The 15,769-nt window shown below is 34.9% G+C and overlaps 6 protein-coding genes and 1 pseudogene across 7 annotated transcripts in view; all 7 read left to right on the top strand.

Annotated features, from left to right (window-relative positions):
* On the top strand, positions 264-1,484 carry LOC104715771 (putative cysteine-rich repeat secretory protein 61). The gene is made up of 2 exons (XM_010433149.2): positions 264-711; positions 1,020-1,484. Exons 1-2 carry the CDS (start codon positions 373-375, stop codon positions 1,455-1,457), a joined length of 777 nt encoding a protein of 258 aa, XP_010431451.1. The 5' UTR covers positions 264-372; the 3' UTR covers positions 1,458-1,484.
* Positions 2,048-2,817, top strand: LOC104712521 (annotated as a pseudogene).
* Positions 5,847-7,000, top strand: LOC104715770 (MATH domain and coiled-coil domain-containing protein At3g58280-like). Its single transcript, XM_010433148.1, has 4 exons — positions 5,847-5,965; positions 6,048-6,202; positions 6,360-6,634; positions 6,737-7,000. Exons 1-4 carry the CDS (start codon positions 5,847-5,849, stop codon positions 6,998-7,000), a joined length of 813 nt encoding a protein of 270 aa, XP_010431450.1.
* On the top strand, positions 7,658-8,945 carry LOC104715769 (MATH domain and coiled-coil domain-containing protein At3g58280-like). The gene is made up of 4 exons (XM_010433147.2): positions 7,658-7,752; positions 7,854-8,011; positions 8,164-8,456; positions 8,556-8,945. Exons 1-4 carry the CDS (start codon positions 7,658-7,660, stop codon positions 8,934-8,936), a joined length of 927 nt encoding a protein of 308 aa, XP_010431449.1. The 3' UTR covers positions 8,937-8,945.
* Positions 9,355-11,221, top strand: LOC104712520 (MATH domain and coiled-coil domain-containing protein At3g58280-like). Of its 2 annotated transcripts, none has more exons than XM_010429435.2 (5): positions 9,355-9,408; positions 9,617-9,743; positions 9,840-9,997; positions 10,426-10,718; positions 10,803-11,221. In XM_010429435.2, the coding sequence occupies exons 2-5, from the start codon at positions 9,634-9,636 to the stop codon at positions 11,181-11,183; spliced, it is 942 nt and encodes a 313-aa protein (XP_010427737.1). In that variant the 5' UTR covers positions 9,355-9,408; positions 9,617-9,633; the 3' UTR covers positions 11,184-11,221. The 2 variants fall into 2 exon arrangements, with proteins under 2 accessions (XP_010427737.1, XP_010427738.1); XM_010429436.2 differs by lacking the exon at positions 9,355-9,408 and adding an exon at positions 9,447-9,527.
* Positions 11,524-12,783, top strand: LOC104712519 (MATH domain and coiled-coil domain-containing protein At3g58270-like). Its single transcript, XM_010429434.1, has 4 exons — positions 11,524-11,612; positions 11,830-11,963; positions 12,062-12,219; positions 12,378-12,783. The coding sequence occupies exons 2-4, from the start codon at positions 11,854-11,856 to the stop codon at positions 12,584-12,586; spliced, it is 477 nt and encodes a 158-aa protein (XP_010427736.1). The 5' UTR covers positions 11,524-11,612; positions 11,830-11,853; the 3' UTR covers positions 12,587-12,783.
* LOC104715768 (MATH domain and coiled-coil domain-containing protein At3g58260-like) overlaps positions 14,707-15,769 on the top strand; it is a 6,094-nt gene continuing 5,031 nt past the window's right edge. Inside the window, exons 1-2 of the mRNA XM_019230064.1 lie at positions 14,707-14,920; positions 15,038-15,198. Of these exons, the coding sequence (XP_019085609.1) occupies positions 14,811-14,920; positions 15,038-15,198 (271 nt within the window). The 5' untranslated portion in view covers positions 14,707-14,810. The remainder of the gene's footprint in view (positions 14,921-15,037; positions 15,199-15,769) is intronic.

Genomic DNA, 15,769 nt, shown 5'->3' with positions numbered 1-15,769 from the left:
CTGGCTACAACCCTTCTTTTCCTCTCTCTAACCGGTGTGAAATTCTGGTTAAGAATCAAAACTTTATAAAAAAAAGTTTTAACTCAGTCAAACCTTTGAATTTAGTAGACTTTTTCATCGGCCCTTCACTCGCCGCATATACCAAGTCACAACTCCCTAACTCTTCTCTCATATCCGTTACAGAACCAAAAAAACAGCTCTTCTAAATCAACCGAATTTTGGTAAGGTAAAACACAAAGAGTCGTTTTGACATAATCATTTCATCTAAGTAACTACTAATGAAAGCCAAATCAGCTACAAACTCCCTCGAGTCTACCACGTTGTAATAAAGCATTCTCCTGCGTAAGAAAAGAAGATCAAGAATCAGAAACAATGTCTTCATCCTCCATATCAAAACGCATCTTTTTGGTCCTTAATCTGGTTGTGGTAGCCATACAAGTCTTTCTTATACGCAATGTTTCATCCATGAACCAGACCAACGCGTACTTAAACCACAAATGCTCTGAGACCGAAGGGAAATACAAGCCCAAGAGCCCGTACGAAGGAAACCTCAACTTTCTAATCAAAGACATGTATAAAGACACTTTTGTAAGAGGTTTTGTCTATGCATATCATGGCGACGATCCCAATACCGTCTACATCTTGCTCCAATGCCGTGGTGACTCTTACGGCTCCAAGTGTGGTTCCTGCCTCACCACAGCCACATCCGAGGTAACTTTATACACGTCAATTAATGTTTTTATTTTCCAAAAATAAGACAAAAATTTGCCCAAAATGCCACAATTTTTATGAAAGCTTTTAATTGTTTAGAAAATATTTAAGTGTTTTGCAAAAAAAAAAATAAAAAAAAAAGCCTAGTAATTTTTGAAATGTTTCAAAATATAATCACTAGTAGATATCTAATGATTTCCACAATAATCAGTTTGTTAAATGAACTAATTTTACCGGCATTTAACACATAAACAAAAAAAAAACTTATGTCATACGTAAATTAGTATATATCTTTATGTATGTGTCAGCTACGTAGAAGATGTCCAATGAACAAGGCCGGAATAGTTTGGTTTGACAAATGTCTTCTCAAGATTTCTCCCACCGCTTTCTTCGAGAAGATCGATGACAAGAACAAGTTCTATATGTACAGCACGAAGAAAGTAAGTGATCCGGTGTCGTTCAATGCTAAGACAAAGGCTCTACTGACTGAGTTGACAACGAAAGCTACTCGTAGATCAGACAAGTTATTGTTGTACGAGAAGGGGGAGATGAATCTCGGGAAGATGAAGCTGTACGGAATGGTGCAGTGTACGCGTGACTTATGGTTTACGGTTTGTAAGACGTGTTTAGATAAGATCATTGGGGAGCTTCCTAAATGCTGCAATGGTAAAGAAGGAGGGAGAGTTGTGAGTGGAAGTTGTAACTTTAGGTATGAGATTTACCCTTTTCTTGACACTGTTCGATGAGATCTCCAAATTTTGTTTGTTTGTCAACCCGAGAGCTCCATATTAAAAAGGTTCATTGTAACTGCTGGAACTTCAATAAATGAACATATAGGGCTGCAAACGAAAAAACAAACATACTAGGCAGCACATATACTTATTATTTAAATATATAATAATATTTAATTAAAATAATTAAAATATATTATTTTGAATAACGATGAGCCTTACTGCCAGTATTGATGGTCTTACGCAGCACATGTATTTGTAATCAAGTCCGAGAAATTTTAATATTTTATACTAGTAGAAAATAATCATTCTCAAAAATTGAATTCCATAAAATTATTAATGCTTTAAACATTAAGTTTCTTGTTGTAAGAGTAATGTCTGAGTGTGGCACACGGCCGGCCAAAAAAAAAAAGTGGCTCCATTGGATGGACAACATTAATATCCATTGGGTATTGAATTTTACCAGTTCATTAATATGTAATGTATGACAAGAGTATCAAGTCACAAATGCATGCACTTTCTTCATATAACTATCTTAACTTTGCAAATATAAATATCCTCTCCGGTCCCCATTCCTTGCTGCAACACTGAAGATCAATTAATCCTCAGCTATCTATTCCAGTTTTTGAAATTGAGATATTTTTCTTCGTAATCAATGGTGAGGAACACAGAGAGTAGTGAATCTAGCGATGAAGAACAGAGATACTCATCCTCATCTGAAGAATGGTCGGAGTCCTCAGAGGATGTTAATGAAGTTGTTGAAGTCAATGGGTTTCAGATTCTTGATTCGCAGGTAACAAATTAAGCATGAAACTTTACATATAAAACTCTAATTTCAAATCGAGTGTAAGAAAACGATTTGACCTTTCTTGTTTCACAGGTAAGCCAGGTGAAGGCAATCTTTGAAAAACATCCAGACATTGCATCAGATTTCAATATAAAGAACCAACAGCTCAAAAATGCGTACATGGGTGTTCTTCTCGACCTAATTATGACACTGTGCCAATCATCGCCTAAGGATCTCACAATGGACAACCTAGAGAAAGCTGATCGAACGGTTCTGGATCTGACAAAAGCTGGCTTGAAGTTGCACTGGTTGCGTGAGAAACTGGACGAAGCTTTCTTGAGGAAGGAGTAAAAACGGGCCATTGATGTTCGGATTAGAGAACTTGAGGAACAAGTCAAGAAGAGAAAGCTGAACTTGTCGGATTTAGAATCTGATTTGAAGAAACAGAAAGCTAAGGCTTTGGCTGCTGAAACCCCGTTTGATTTCAGCGATGTTGTTTGAAACTCCAGTCTGATATCAGTAATTGATGGTTCTAGGTAAAGCTCCTCTCTTTCTTGTTTTGTTTTAACCTTCCTTACCACTAATTGATGTTTCTAGGTAAAATTCCTCTGTTTCTTTAACTCTGTTTTTGTTTTAACTTTCCTCAATAAAGCACGTCTAATCAAGTATGAAATATATATATGTATACATCTTTTACATAACAAATCAGAAGTCAGAACAGAGTACTTGAGTCAATATTTTTTAAAAAAATAAAAAACCTTAATATGAAGAAACAGAGCAATTGGAAGTCAATACATGCTTTGACATAGCTATGTAAAAATAAGTGTATAGTTAATCTATACAAAAATCAAAGTATTCAAGATTTATATTCCGACTTATAGGCTTTATAATCCCTAAAAAATCTTATGTATGTTGAATTTAGTTTGTTGGAATGTCTCAACACTACAAGAAAAATCAACATTCATAGCACACAATAAATGCTATCATATGTGTTTAATAGCGTTTTCATAAATGCTATGTTCTCCGCAGCTATCTTAGGTATCACCTCTATTATAGCGTTTTTGACATGTTATTATATGTTGTTCTTTTATAACATTAATCAAATGCTATAATATAGTTATTTATAACACATATTTTGTGCTATCTAATATTATGTCGTAGCATTTTTATTTTGCTATATGGATATATATATATATATATTTTTTTTTTTAATTTAATTTTTATAATTTATATATTTGACAATAGTTTTGCAGATTTTATTTAACTGGATTGATATAAAAAAAAAATTTCATAAATCATCAACATTCATAACATAACATTAATATAAACAAGTCTTACATATCATACCAAGTCTTATACTATGCTGCCAAGTTTTATCCAAAAAGTTAACATTATAAGGATAGAGACAAACTTCGATCTCTTCGGTCTCTTCTCCTCTATCGGTTTCGCCTTCCCATCAAAAGCATTACACATGTCTGAAGAACTGTTCCGGTAAGCATTCTCGTCCATATTCCCTGTAATCATGTGTATCCACATCAACTTAAAGCTTATGTTTTTGATTTGATTTTCATTAGAGTTCAAGAGTATACATAGTTACATACCTCTACTCCAAGTTCCATCTTGTAGATGAGCAATAAAACAAACTGGTATTACCACATAAATAGAAACACCCAATGTTCGACTATGCCTTGGCATCCAGCACCAACAACTACAGCTTTTGTACCAATATTAAAATGATTGTTGCTTCTCTCTGTATACACCTCCAACATCGCTATTCGCTAATAGTTGTTTCCTCTCTGTATAACATTAAAAACAGATAAACTCACATTACAACAGAAAACTTTACTACCAACAAATCTTTGGCCTAGATAAACAACTCACTATTTACGTCATAAATTATTAACGGAGAAGAGAGTTTTACCTCTTTGTATGTTCTTATCTTCTTGGATTCCAACTTTTGACAAATTGAGAAAATCCACATGAATGTGACGTTGATCAAAATTAATACAATACTTTCAACTCGTTAATACAATATTAAGGTGCTTTTGTGGTAAATTAAAGGAAGATATTCACTAACCCAAAACGTTGACAGGTCAAAAAATGAAATTTTAGCTCAAACTCAAAAATCAGAGACTTATGGGGTAAGTAGAATCAAAATTAAGGTTATCTATAAAACAAGTAGAGAAGCGGATAAATAAAGCATTCACCTTGTATCAGCATAACTTCGACATTATAATCACCAATGTGTAGTTCATAGAAGAAAAGCTTTCAAGAGGAAGATGGCTTGCTCATTATCCGCCCTAGCAAAGTTAAACAATGTAAGTAGCACGAGATAGGTAAATGACTTACATAGTCTCCTTGAACTCAACTGTCACCACAGTTAGATTCCTCGCAGTCTTCACCACTAATTCACACTGCAAAATGACACACAATCAGCTTCTCTGAATTGCAGATCCAAATCACAAGAATATCTGGTAGCTTACCGAAATATGAGCAGAAGAGAGATAAAGACATACTAAATTATCAAAGAACATCTGTTTGTATTCGACACAACGATTTCACACAAGACATGGATAGTCTCTCTGCAATTGATGTGTATGTTCCTCCATAACCCATTACAGGAACATTACAAATCAAAGATCAAGACTTTACAAAACCCATATGATTTAATTAATTGAAAACCAGAGAAAAGAAGAAGATTACGTATATAGCTGGAGTTACGATGACGGAGCACAGGTCACAGCCCCGAGCGATGGAGAGAACTCTAGTGCTGTTTTAAAAGACAAGAAAGAGGGGAAAAAGTCGCAGATTCTGAAGGTCACAGTCACGGTGGAGGAAAAAGTCGGAGCTGGTGATTTTGAGTTTAGGTTGGAGGAGGATCCAGTTGAAACGAGCGTTTCTCCGACGGTAATTAAACTCGTGACGAAGAACCAGTAACAGAAGACGATGGAGATTGGTGGAATTAAAGGAGGATGGACCGTCGTCTTTATCCAGATCTGCCTCTTCCACTTCTTCGTTGAACCAATTTTTGCATAGGAGTTCCAGACCATCGTCTCATCCAGATCCCCCTCTTCCAATTCTTCTTTACTCATGAGTCTTCCTCTTCTGAAAAATTACGAGTCTCTCTCTGTTCTTCCTCCTCAGGTCAGGACCACGGAGATCTCAGCTCCCGACTTTCTTGAAGAAAATTGCCCTAATTTTAATTTGGGGAGAAAGAAAAAATTTTAGGTCATTGATGCTGAAGGGAAAAAAATGTTTAAAGTGTTTAAGGGTGAGAAAAATTTTAGCATACAAATCGATGGATAAGTTATTTTAGCTTTTGGTTCAGTGATTTTTTGGTATAGCATTTTTTAAACGCTGTTACATAGTACCAAAATTTCTAAATTTACTTTTAATAGCAGTTATGAAAACCGTGCTATCCTTATGTGCTATCAATAATGATATTTCTTGTAGTGCAAGTCTATCTAACAATATCTGTTACAAAAAAATAAAGCTAGATATATTCGCCTATATATAAATTTACGTTAGGTTACGCATAAAAAGGTTTGATTAGGGTTTTTTGGTTTATAAATTTGAGTTTTGAAAGAGTTTTGTCTTCTTGCGAACGAGGAATCTTCATGACATCAATAATGAACCCATGTGATAAGAAGTTTGTTTGGGTTATAAATAATTTTTCCTCTTTGCAATTACAAGATTGTTATGTTTCTGTTCCAGTTCTGATCCGTGACGTCAAATGGTATTACTCATCTATATTATAACGACTTGGTGATTATTTTTTATTTTTTTTTGGGTTGTTCAATTTTATTTTTTCCTCCCAGGCGTCTATTTGTCTATCCTGAGGAAAATAATGGTGATCACTTGTCTCTGTATCTGCAAGTTGATTTCGAATCAATGCCTTGTGGATGGAGACAATACACACAATTTCGCTTAACTGTAGTTAATCAACTTTCCGAGCAATTCTCCGTTAAGAGAGGTACGTAAATTTGTCTAACTTTTGATGAGTGTTACGTTATGCATGGGAAAAAGTGAATAAGTAAGATACTATTCATCACTAATGTCATTTTGATAGTAGCAATTTGATTTGTCTATTCAGTGTTGATTAACCAATTAATGGGGTGGAAATGTTGCAGAAGGGCGAAAGTGGTTTGATAAGAAAGCTCCGGAATGGGGTTGGGAAGATATGATTCCTTTAACAAAACTTAATGATATAAATAGTGGCTTCTTGGTGAACGGAGAGGTCATAATTGTTGCTGAAGTAGAAACTTTTGAAGCTATTAGCACATCACAAGTTGAAAAGATTAGTGATGATAGTGAATGGACAGTTCTTGATTATTATTCTTCATCTGAAGAGGACAAGGATGATGTAACTGTTGTAGTCAAGGGCTTTCCTGTTCTTGAATCACAAGTAATAAAGCTTTTACAATGATTTTAAACTCTTGTTTCAATGTTTTGACACAAACTGATATGACCTTTTTTTTTTTTTTTATTGTTTACATCATCTTCACAGGTTAACCAAGTGAAGGAAATCTTTGAGAAACATCCAGATCTCGCATCGAATTTTAACGTCAAGAATCAAAATCTCAAGAATGTCTACATGGGTATTCTTCTTGACTTAATCAAGACATTGAGCAAGTCGCCTAAGGAACTCACTGAGGAAGACTTGAACTTGGCAGTCAGTACACTTTCTGATCTGACAAAAGCAGGCTTCATGTTGGATTGGTTGAATCAGAAGTTGGATAAGGCTTTGGAGAAACAAAGAGTTTTGATTTAAACTTAGTTCAGAAGTTCCGAACGAATTAAGTAATGTCTCTGGTAACTCATCCTCCAGGTCCCCAATTAATTTGTTTCTTTAAAAGTCTCATTTTCTTCAATGTGGAAGGTAGTTTTTCTGGTTTTCATCACTATTTATAGCTACTTATACATTGTTGTTGAGCGGTTGAGCCTGTAAATAAACAAACCAAGTCCATTGAAAATATACGTACGTACAACTACTAGTAATCGAAAATATACACTCAAAAAATAATAATCACTTGGAAAATATAAACAGATTTTGCGATGATTTTATCCTTTCTAAAGATGTGGGTTTGCAATAGAACCCTTATTGCTGATTGAAACGGTTTTGCAAAACCTCAAGAGGATTGAACCGGTTTACTAAGGTCAAAGCACCTACAGAGCCCAAAGTCATATCAATCCGGTTCAACGATTCAAGTCGGTGACCTTAAACGAACCGGATATAAATAGAACCAACATCCCACCACACTAGACGCGCAATTTGTAAACCTCTATTTCTTCCTCTGCATGATCGTCCGACGCAGAGAAACAAGATTCTTCGTTTCCATTCTTTTTCAGTGCGTCTGATTAGGGTTTTGAACTTTTAAAAGGGGTTTTCTCGTTTTCTTCTATCTAGTAGAATCTTTATATCACTTCAATGGTTAATCAAGGATTTAAGAGGTTTGGGGTGGTGGTGAAAGACTTGCGACAGTCGTGTTGCTCTGTTCCAATCCAAATTGGTGACGCTAACTGGTAAATGCATAGTTTCTTTCGTCCATTATTAACGTGATCGTATATATATATATTATCAATCGAGCATTCAATAATACTTTCTTTTTCTTTCTTTCTGGCAGGCGTCTTGTTGCTAATCCCAACGGAAACCGCCAAGCTGATCACTTTTCTCTGTATCTGGAAGCTATTACGGAACCATTGCCTAGTGGATGGAGAAGATACGTGGAGTATCGCTTCACTATAGTCAATCACCTATCTGAGGCATATACCGTACATAAAAGTAAATCATATTTTTATATTGATCTGATCAGCATATACAGTGCTGATCACTTTTTCTATATAGGCACAATGGTTGTGATCATGATTCATTGACTGGCTATGTCAGATAAATAAAACAGTGATGGATCTTGTTGTTACATGTTTAATTTACAGAAGGATGGGGCTGGTTTGATAAGAACAATAAGAATTGGGGTATTAGAGATATGGTTCCTGTAAGCAGACTTATTCCCATAAACGGTGGATTCTTGTTGAATGGGGAGATTACGATTACTGCTGAAGTAGGAGTTCTTGAAGTTATTGACACATTAAGTCTTACACCACAAATTGAGGAGATTAGTACTGATCGTGGTGAACAGAGAGCTCATGATGATTCCTCTTCATCTGGAGATTTGCAGAGGAAAGATGATACTATTGAGGTCAACGGTTTTCAGGTTCTTGTTTCGCAGGTAATATTAATAATACAAAGCTTGTTCACCTCTTGTTTCAAAATTTTGAGATCGATAAGTTTAATTTGTTTGACCTTTTTTTGTAATTCATCATCACAGGTTGATGAGGTGAAGGCACTCTTTGAGAAACATCCAGATCTCGCACAGGGTTTCAGTTTAAAGAATCAACACATCAAGAACGCTTACATGAATGCTCTGCTCGACCTAATCAAGACACTGTGTAAAGCTTCTAAGGAGCTCTGCGTGGAAGACCTGAAGAAAGCAGATGATACGCTCTCTGATCTGATAAAAGCAGGATGGAATTTGGAATGGTTGCGTAAGAAGCTGGATCAGGCGTTGGAAAAACAGGTAGAGTACGACGCACGGATCAGAGAACTCGAGAAACAGGTCAAGAAGCGAAAGCTGGCATTGGAAGAGATTGAAACCGACCTAGAGAAAGAGAAAGCTGCAGCTTCCGCTTCACTAATGTCGTTGGATTGAACTTCTTAATTTGAGTCTTGTCCATTACTTAGAAATATTGTTTTTCTACTTAATAACTTCCTTGAAACAAGAGGTACGAAAAGATATCCTCATTTAACCGGAGAAGTTTAAGAGATTTGAGTGTTTCTTGCTGAATAACTAATGTTTCTGCAAGTGTAAACCTCTCTGTTTTTGTTCCTCTTCCGCTTTAGTATCCCTCAACTAAGCTTGATGCCGTTTCTAACATCAAAAAACAAAACTGCGTGCCGTTTGGTGCTCAACTTGTTAAACAACGTGTCGGTATAACAAAACGTAAACGCTTACGAGGGTTTTCTATATTTTTCTAATGGGCTTTTTGACTCCTCGGCCCAAGTCTGTTATCTACGACTAAAAACATGATACAGATCAGTCAAAGAAGTTAGTGTTCGACTGTTCGTCGTATCAAACAAGTTTCCTTCCTTTGGGGCTATTTCTTCAATCTCCGACTTAGAAGGTAAAATCTTAAATCTTAATCTTTACTATTTTTTATTTCGTAAACTCTGTTTCGCTAAGTCGATTATGGTACTTTGTTTGATGTTTTAAGAGGTGTTAACTGTCTGAAACTCTGTTTAGGTTTGGTTGCTTGATTTGTTCGATTATTTACAAATTAATTCTAGGGTTTTTTTTTTTTTTTTTAATAACTTGTCTTTGCCTTCTGGTAGCTTGATTGCAGAGAAGAATGGGGAATGAAGTTGATTACAAAAAGTTCACTTGGGTGATTAAGGATTTCTCCTCTCTCCAATCCACGAAAATTTACTCGGATGAATTCGTCGCTGATGGCTGCAAGTGGTAAGAGTTGAACTTAATTTTCCAATGATTTCATCTATTTAGGGTTTTTTATTTTTTCTCGCGTGAAATTGGTAATTGACTAAATTTTCTTTGCAGGCGTCTTCTGGCCTTACCTAAAGGAAATGATGTTGAGTATTTGTCACTGTATCTAGACGTTGCTGGTACTGAGTTTTTGCCTGATGGATGGAGAAGATACGTGGATTATCGCTTCACTTTAGTCAATCACCTTTCTGAGGCACATACCGTACATAAAAGTAAATCATATATGTATATGCACAATGGTTGTGATCATGATTCATTGACTGGCTATGTCAGATAAATAAATAGTGATGAATATTGTGATCATGTTACATGTTTAATTACACAATGGTTGTGATCATGTTACATGTTTAATTACACAATGGTTGTGATCATGATTCATTGACTGGCTATGTCAGATAAATAAATAGTGATGAATATTGTGATCATGTTACATGTTTAATTACACGATGGTTGTGATCATCTTACATGTTTAATTACACAATGGTTGTGATCATGTTACAATGTATATGCACAATGGTTGTGATCATGTTACAATGTATATGCACAATGGTTGTGATCATGTTACAATGTATATGCCATAAAAGTAAATCATATATGTATATGCACAATGGTTGTGATCATGTTACATGTTTAATTACAGAAGGATGGCGCTGGTTTGATAAGAACACTAGGTTTTGCGGTTTTAGAGACATGGTTCCTGTAAGCAGTCTTATTGCCATTAACGGTGGATTCTTGTTGAATGGGGAGATTACGATTATTGCTGAAGTAGGAGTTCTTGAAGTTATTGACACATTAAGTGCATCACAAGTTGAGGAGATTAGTACTGATCGTAGTGAACAGAGAGCTCATGATGATTCCTCTTCATCTGAAGATTTGCAGAACAAAGATGATGTAACTATTGAGGTCAACGGCTTTCAGGTTCTTGTTTCGCAGGTAATCTTAATATCCTCTTGTTTCAATATTTTGAGTTCGATAAATTTAATTTGGTTGACCTTTGTTTTTTATTCATCATCACAGGTTGATGTGGTGAAGACACTCTTTGAGAAACATCCAGATCTCGCACAGGGTTTCAGTTTAAAGAATCAACACATCAAGAACGCTTACATGAATGCTCTGCTTGACCTAATCAAGACACTGTGCAAAGCTGCTAAGGATCTCTCCGTGAAAGACCTGAAGAAAGCAGATGATACGCTCTCTGATCTGATAAAAGTAGGGTGGAATTTGGAATGGTTGCGTATGAAGCTGGATCAGGCATTGGAAAAACAGGTAGAGTACGACACACGGATCAGAGAACTCGAGAAACAGGTCAAGAAGCGAAAGCTGGCATTGGAAGAGATTGAAACCGACCTAGAGAAAGAGAAAGCTGCAGCTTCCGCTTCACTAATGTCGTTGGATTGAACTTCTTAATTTGAGTCTTGTCCATTTTTTTAATTAGGAATAGTGTTTTCTACTTATAGTCTTCTTCCGAAGATTAAGAGATTTGAGTGTTTTTTGGTGAATAAGTAATTTTTTTTGCCCTCTTCTAATTAGTATCCTCAACTAAAGCTTGATGCCGTTTCTAACTTCTAAAAACACAACTGTGTGCCGTTTTGTGCTCCACTTGTTAAAACAACGTGTCGGTATAACAAAACATAAACGCTTAAAGAGGTTTTTCTAGACTGTTCTACTGGGCTTACTCTTCGGCCCAAGTTTGTGTACGACTAAAAATATGATGCCATTAGTCAAAGAAGTCAGTGTTCGTCGTCGTATCAAACAAGTTTCCTTCTTTTGGGGCTATTCTTCTTCAGTTCAGTCTCTCCGACTCCCTCAATTTTCAACACTCACAAGGTCAAATCTTAAAACACTAATCTTTTGATTTCGTAAAATCTGTTTCGTTACGTTGATTATGGTACTGTTTTGATGTTTTAAGAGTGTTTGTACCAAGTGTCTGAATCTCTTTGTTTAGGTTTTGTTGCTCGAAATTGTTGCTTGATTTGTTCGATTATTTACAAATTAATTCTAGGGTTTTTTTTTTTTTTAATAACTTGTCTTTGTTTTCTGGTAGATTGATTGCAAGAGAAGAAATAGAATGGGGAAAGAAGTTGATTACAAAAAGTTCACTTGGGTTATTAAGGATTTTTGCTCTCTCCAATCTGGGAAAATTTACTCGGATGAATTCGTCGCTGATGGCTGCAAATGGTAAGAAGTGAAGTAATTTTTCCAATGATTTCATCTGTTTAGGGTTTTTTTTTTTTTTTTTTTTCTCGTGAAATTGGGCGATTGACTAAATTTTGCAGGCGTCTTCTGGCCTTCCCTAAAGGGAATGGTGTTAAGTATTTGTCACTGTATCTAGACGTTGCTGGTGCTGAGTTTTTGCCTGATGGATGGAGAAGACATGCGGATTTTAAATTAAGCGTAGTGAATCAACTCTCTGAAGATCTCTTTCAAACTAAAGGTTTGATTGTTTCTAACACACTACTGCGTTGGCGAATGATTGCCACACTTCTTATATGTCGTTTGTGTGTTGGGTTGGTTGTATTACTAGTGTCAAAGAGCTCTCCAAGGGTGATTTGGCAGACGCAGATGATGCTCTTGGATACTTGTTTGTCGCAGGGTTGAATCTGAATTGGTTGAAGGAGAAACTGGAACAAGTATCAGAAAAGAAGGAGAAGGAGGAAGCTGGTGAGACTCGGGTGCAAGAAATTGAGGAAGACTTGAAGAAATTGAAGCAGAAGTGCTCAGACATGGAAGCTCAGCTAGAGAAGGAGAAAGCAGATGTGTCTGTAGCCAGAGCTCCTCTCTCGTTCGATGATGTTGTTTAACGGCTTCTGGCTTCGTGGTCTTATAGTTCTGATAAGCTGCTTAATTAGGTTGGATGTTATATATTTCGTGGTTTTTGATGAGCTGTTAGGTTTGCTTAATGCATTGTGTTTCTTGTAAAGAAGTAATGTGGTTCCTGGACGACTCGATAGATTTTGGTGTACTTCAAGTTCGTTTATGGAGTATTTCTTTTGAGATCTTTCGTTCTTTTCTCTTTTCTATTAAGTAAGATTGTGAATCTATAGATTGTTAACAAAGAGATTTAGGGATTTTGAGAAATTGTTTATTTGATTGATTGATTCTCTCGCTAATGGAGAAAGGTTACATATAGTGTTTGCTAAACTGAATAAACAAACCAACTAGATAACTAAACCGATAATTCAAGATATTAAACCAAAGGCATCTGCGTCTGATATTTTTTATAGTTCGTGGGACTTGTGCTGATACGTGATTATAGTTACGAATTTTGCAAGAAATGCTTGTTTGATCAGCTCTATGTTTTCGTGACTTTACAGAAAGACAACACTGGCTTGATTCCAACTGTGTCTACTAGGGTTTCTCAGAAATGGTTCCTCTTAAGGCCCTTAATAGTGGGTTTCTGGTGAATGGAGATTTAAAGATTCTTGCCGAAGTTAAGGTTCTTGAATTTATTGGGAAATTAGATGTGCCTTGCCCTCTGAAAAGAATGGCACATGAGTCGTAATATCCAAAGTTGCAATGACGCCTTAATATCTCAACTCCACAAAACAACTAAGAATAGAATATTGAGCATGTTTGTCAACTCCACAAAACAACTAAGAACAGAATATTTAGCATGTTTGTTACTGGCTAGAAAGCATTTTTTTGGTACACATTCTTCTGAAAACAAAAAAAAATGAATTATTGGCGATTTAAAATTTTATGAGATTTTTAAACGATTTTGATGATTTTTAGAGAACTAGATATAATTTATTGTAAAATTCTTTCAAATCTGATCTAAAACCAGTAGATTTGGATTTCTGTGCTTTTAACTAAACAAATCTTGTCAAATCTTTCAAAATCTCCAAAAATCATTAAAATATAAATCCACAAATTGTTTTTAATAATAGTAGATTTTAAAGTAAAATTTTAATTTATCTAGATTTTAAAGTAGATTTTTAATTCAGAGTTTGATAACAGTGGATTTTAATATACTTTTTAAAATTCATGATTGAATAACATGTAAATTTTAAACAAATCGAATAAAATGTCAAGTCAATTAAATTATTCGACCAGATAATGAAATGAAAATCCACCAAAAAAACAAAAATTAAACAATTACTTAATACCTAAACCAATTTAACACGTGGGTTAACAGATTGTTCTTGTAACTAGAAGAATCGGTTCAAAAGATAAAACACTAGGAGGAGCTAAAGTCATTCACATTATAATTTGGGCGTTTAGGCTACTTATGCATTTTTGCATTCTTTGTTTTGTAAATCTCAACTCCACAAAACAACTAAGAACAGAATATTGAGCATGTTTGTTACTTGGAATAGAAAGCATTTTTCGTACACATTCTTCTGATAAAAAAAAATGAAATCAGTGGCGATTTAAATTTTTTATGAGATTTTAAATGATTTTGATGATTTTTAGAGAACTAGATATGATTTATTGTAAAATTCTTTCAAATCCCATCTAAACCAATAGATTTGGATTTATGTACTTTTTAACTAAACAAATCTTCTCAAGAATCTCTAAAAATTATTAAAATATAAATCCACAAATTGCCACAAATTGTTTCTAATAACAGTAGATTTTAAAGTAAATTTTTAAATGATCTAGATTTTAAAGTAGATTTTTTAAATCAGAGTTTAATAACAGTGTATTTTAATATACTTTTTAAAATCCATGATTGAATAACATAATATTTATAAATTTTAAACAAATCAGTTAAAATGTCAAGTCAATTAAATTATTCTACCAGATAATGAAATGAAAATCAAACAATTATCCACAAAAAAAAACAAAAATTAATCAATTAGCTAAACCAAACCTTTTAACACGTGGGTGCTACTTCTGCACTTTTGTATCCTTAAGAGGTTAAACACTTATTTTAACCCTTGTTTTAAAGGCTCTTGATTTTGACAGGGGAATCGTAATCTCTGTTTTTGGTCTCGTTGCTCGACATAAGAGATTGTTTGATTTTCTAATTTGAGGTTCAGATTCTGGTAGCTTGATTGCCAAGACTCTTCATCTTGATCGTCAATGGGGAAGCAAGTCGATAACACGTTCACTTGGGTGATTAAAAATGTCTCCACTATGCGAGCTCATAAATCTAGCCGTTATAAACAGTTCGTTGTTGGTGGATGTAAATGGTATAAGAAGAAGAGAATCTCTTTTCTAATGTTTTTATTTTTATTTTTATATCTATGTGAAGTTGATAGCCACTCTCACTGATTTTTTTTAATTTACCGGACATTCTTTGCTTGCAGGCGTCTTATTGCCTCTACCGAATTTAATGATGTTGAGGATTACTTGTATGTGTCTCTGGACGTTCCTAATCGTGAGTCTTTGCCTTCTGGATGGAGAAGACATGCAAAAATTACCCTAACTCTAGTAAATCAATTGTCACAAAAATTCCCCCGACAACAAGGTTATTAGATCTACCAACTGCATATCTAAATTTGATATTTTATTATTCAGATAGCATGATGTTTGATGCTGGTTATCACTACAAGAAAACAGGCCATTTACGACTGCATTTGTAGTCGTTTCGTAGTCGCTATTTCATAAATTACGACTATTTTACGACTAATCACTGTTGTCGTAAAACGTTAGTCGGTAGGAAATTCAGTCGTAATTTAGTCGGTAAATAGCGACTACGTTACGACTAATCCACGTAGTCGTAAAAGTAGTCGTAAGGTAGTCGTAAACGTTTACGACTGTTTTGTGACTAAGTTACGATTAATTAAAATGTGAACAGTCGTTGTGTACAGATAGTCGTAAAGTAGTCAGTAAACATTTACGACTATTTGCTGACAGTTTAACGATTAATGCGATGTGAAGGAGATTAGTTTGAGAATAGTTGTGATATAGTCGTCAAATGTAGCGACTACTTGGCTACTACGAGACGACTATTTGACGACTGTGTTGCGACTATGTTAATCTAGATTTAATGACTATTTGAAGACTATAGGGATTAAAAACCAGAATCTTTTTTTTTT

This window comes from Camelina sativa, chromosome 9 (genome assembly GCF_000633955.1).
Source record: "Camelina sativa cultivar DH55 chromosome 9, Cs, whole genome shotgun sequence".
In the NCBI taxonomy this organism is placed as follows: domain Eukaryota; kingdom Viridiplantae; phylum Streptophyta; class Magnoliopsida; order Brassicales; family Brassicaceae; genus Camelina; species Camelina sativa.
Note: the sequence above shows the minus strand (reverse complement) of the source record. Positions and strands in the feature narration are given on the sequence as shown.

Excerpts from the sequence above, each read along its gene's own strand:
- LOC104715771 (XM_010433149.2), top strand. The coding sequence starts at position 373 with ATGTCTTCATCCTCCATATCAAAACGCATCTTTTTGGTCCTTAATCTG. Across the intron at positions 712-1,019 it reads TCACCACAGCCACATCCGAG|CTACGTAGAAGATGTCCAAT; the intron begins GTAACTTTATAC and ends TGTATGTGTCAG.
- LOC104715770 (XM_010433148.1), top strand. The coding sequence starts at position 5,847 with ATGACATCAATAATGAACCCATGTGATAAGAAGTTTGTTTGGGTTATA. Across the intron at positions 5,966-6,047 it reads CTGATCCGTGACGTCAAATG|GCGTCTATTTGTCTATCCTG; the intron begins GTATTACTCATC and ends TTTTCCTCCCAG. Across the intron at positions 6,203-6,359 it reads GCAATTCTCCGTTAAGAGAG|AAGGGCGAAAGTGGTTTGAT; the intron begins GTACGTAAATTT and ends GAAATGTTGCAG.
- LOC104715769 (XM_010433147.2), top strand. The coding sequence starts at position 7,658 with ATGGTTAATCAAGGATTTAAGAGGTTTGGGGTGGTGGTGAAAGACTTG. Across the intron at positions 8,012-8,163 it reads GGCATATACCGTACATAAAA|AAGGATGGGGCTGGTTTGAT; the intron begins GTAAATCATATT and ends TTTAATTTACAG. Across the intron at positions 8,457-8,555 it reads TTCAGGTTCTTGTTTCGCAG|GTTGATGAGGTGAAGGCACT; the intron begins GTAATATTAATA and ends TCATCATCACAG.
- LOC104712520 (XM_010429435.2), top strand. The coding sequence starts at position 9,634 with ATGGGGAATGAAGTTGATTACAAAAAGTTCACTTGGGTGATTAAGGAT. Across the intron at positions 9,744-9,839 it reads GTCGCTGATGGCTGCAAGTG|GCGTCTTCTGGCCTTACCTA; the intron begins GTAAGAGTTGAA and ends TTTTCTTTGCAG. Across the intron at positions 9,998-10,425 it reads GGCACATACCGTACATAAAA|AAGGATGGCGCTGGTTTGAT; the intron begins GTAAATCATATA and ends GTTTAATTACAG.
- LOC104712519 (XM_010429434.1), top strand. The coding sequence starts at position 11,854 with ATGGGGAAAGAAGTTGATTACAAAAAGTTCACTTGGGTTATTAAGGAT. Across the intron at positions 11,964-12,061 it reads GTCGCTGATGGCTGCAAATG|GCGTCTTCTGGCCTTCCCTA; the intron begins GTAAGAAGTGAA and ends TAAATTTTGCAG. Across the intron at positions 12,220-12,377 it reads AGATCTCTTTCAAACTAAAG|GGTTGAATCTGAATTGGTTG; the intron begins GTTTGATTGTTT and ends TGTTTGTCGCAG.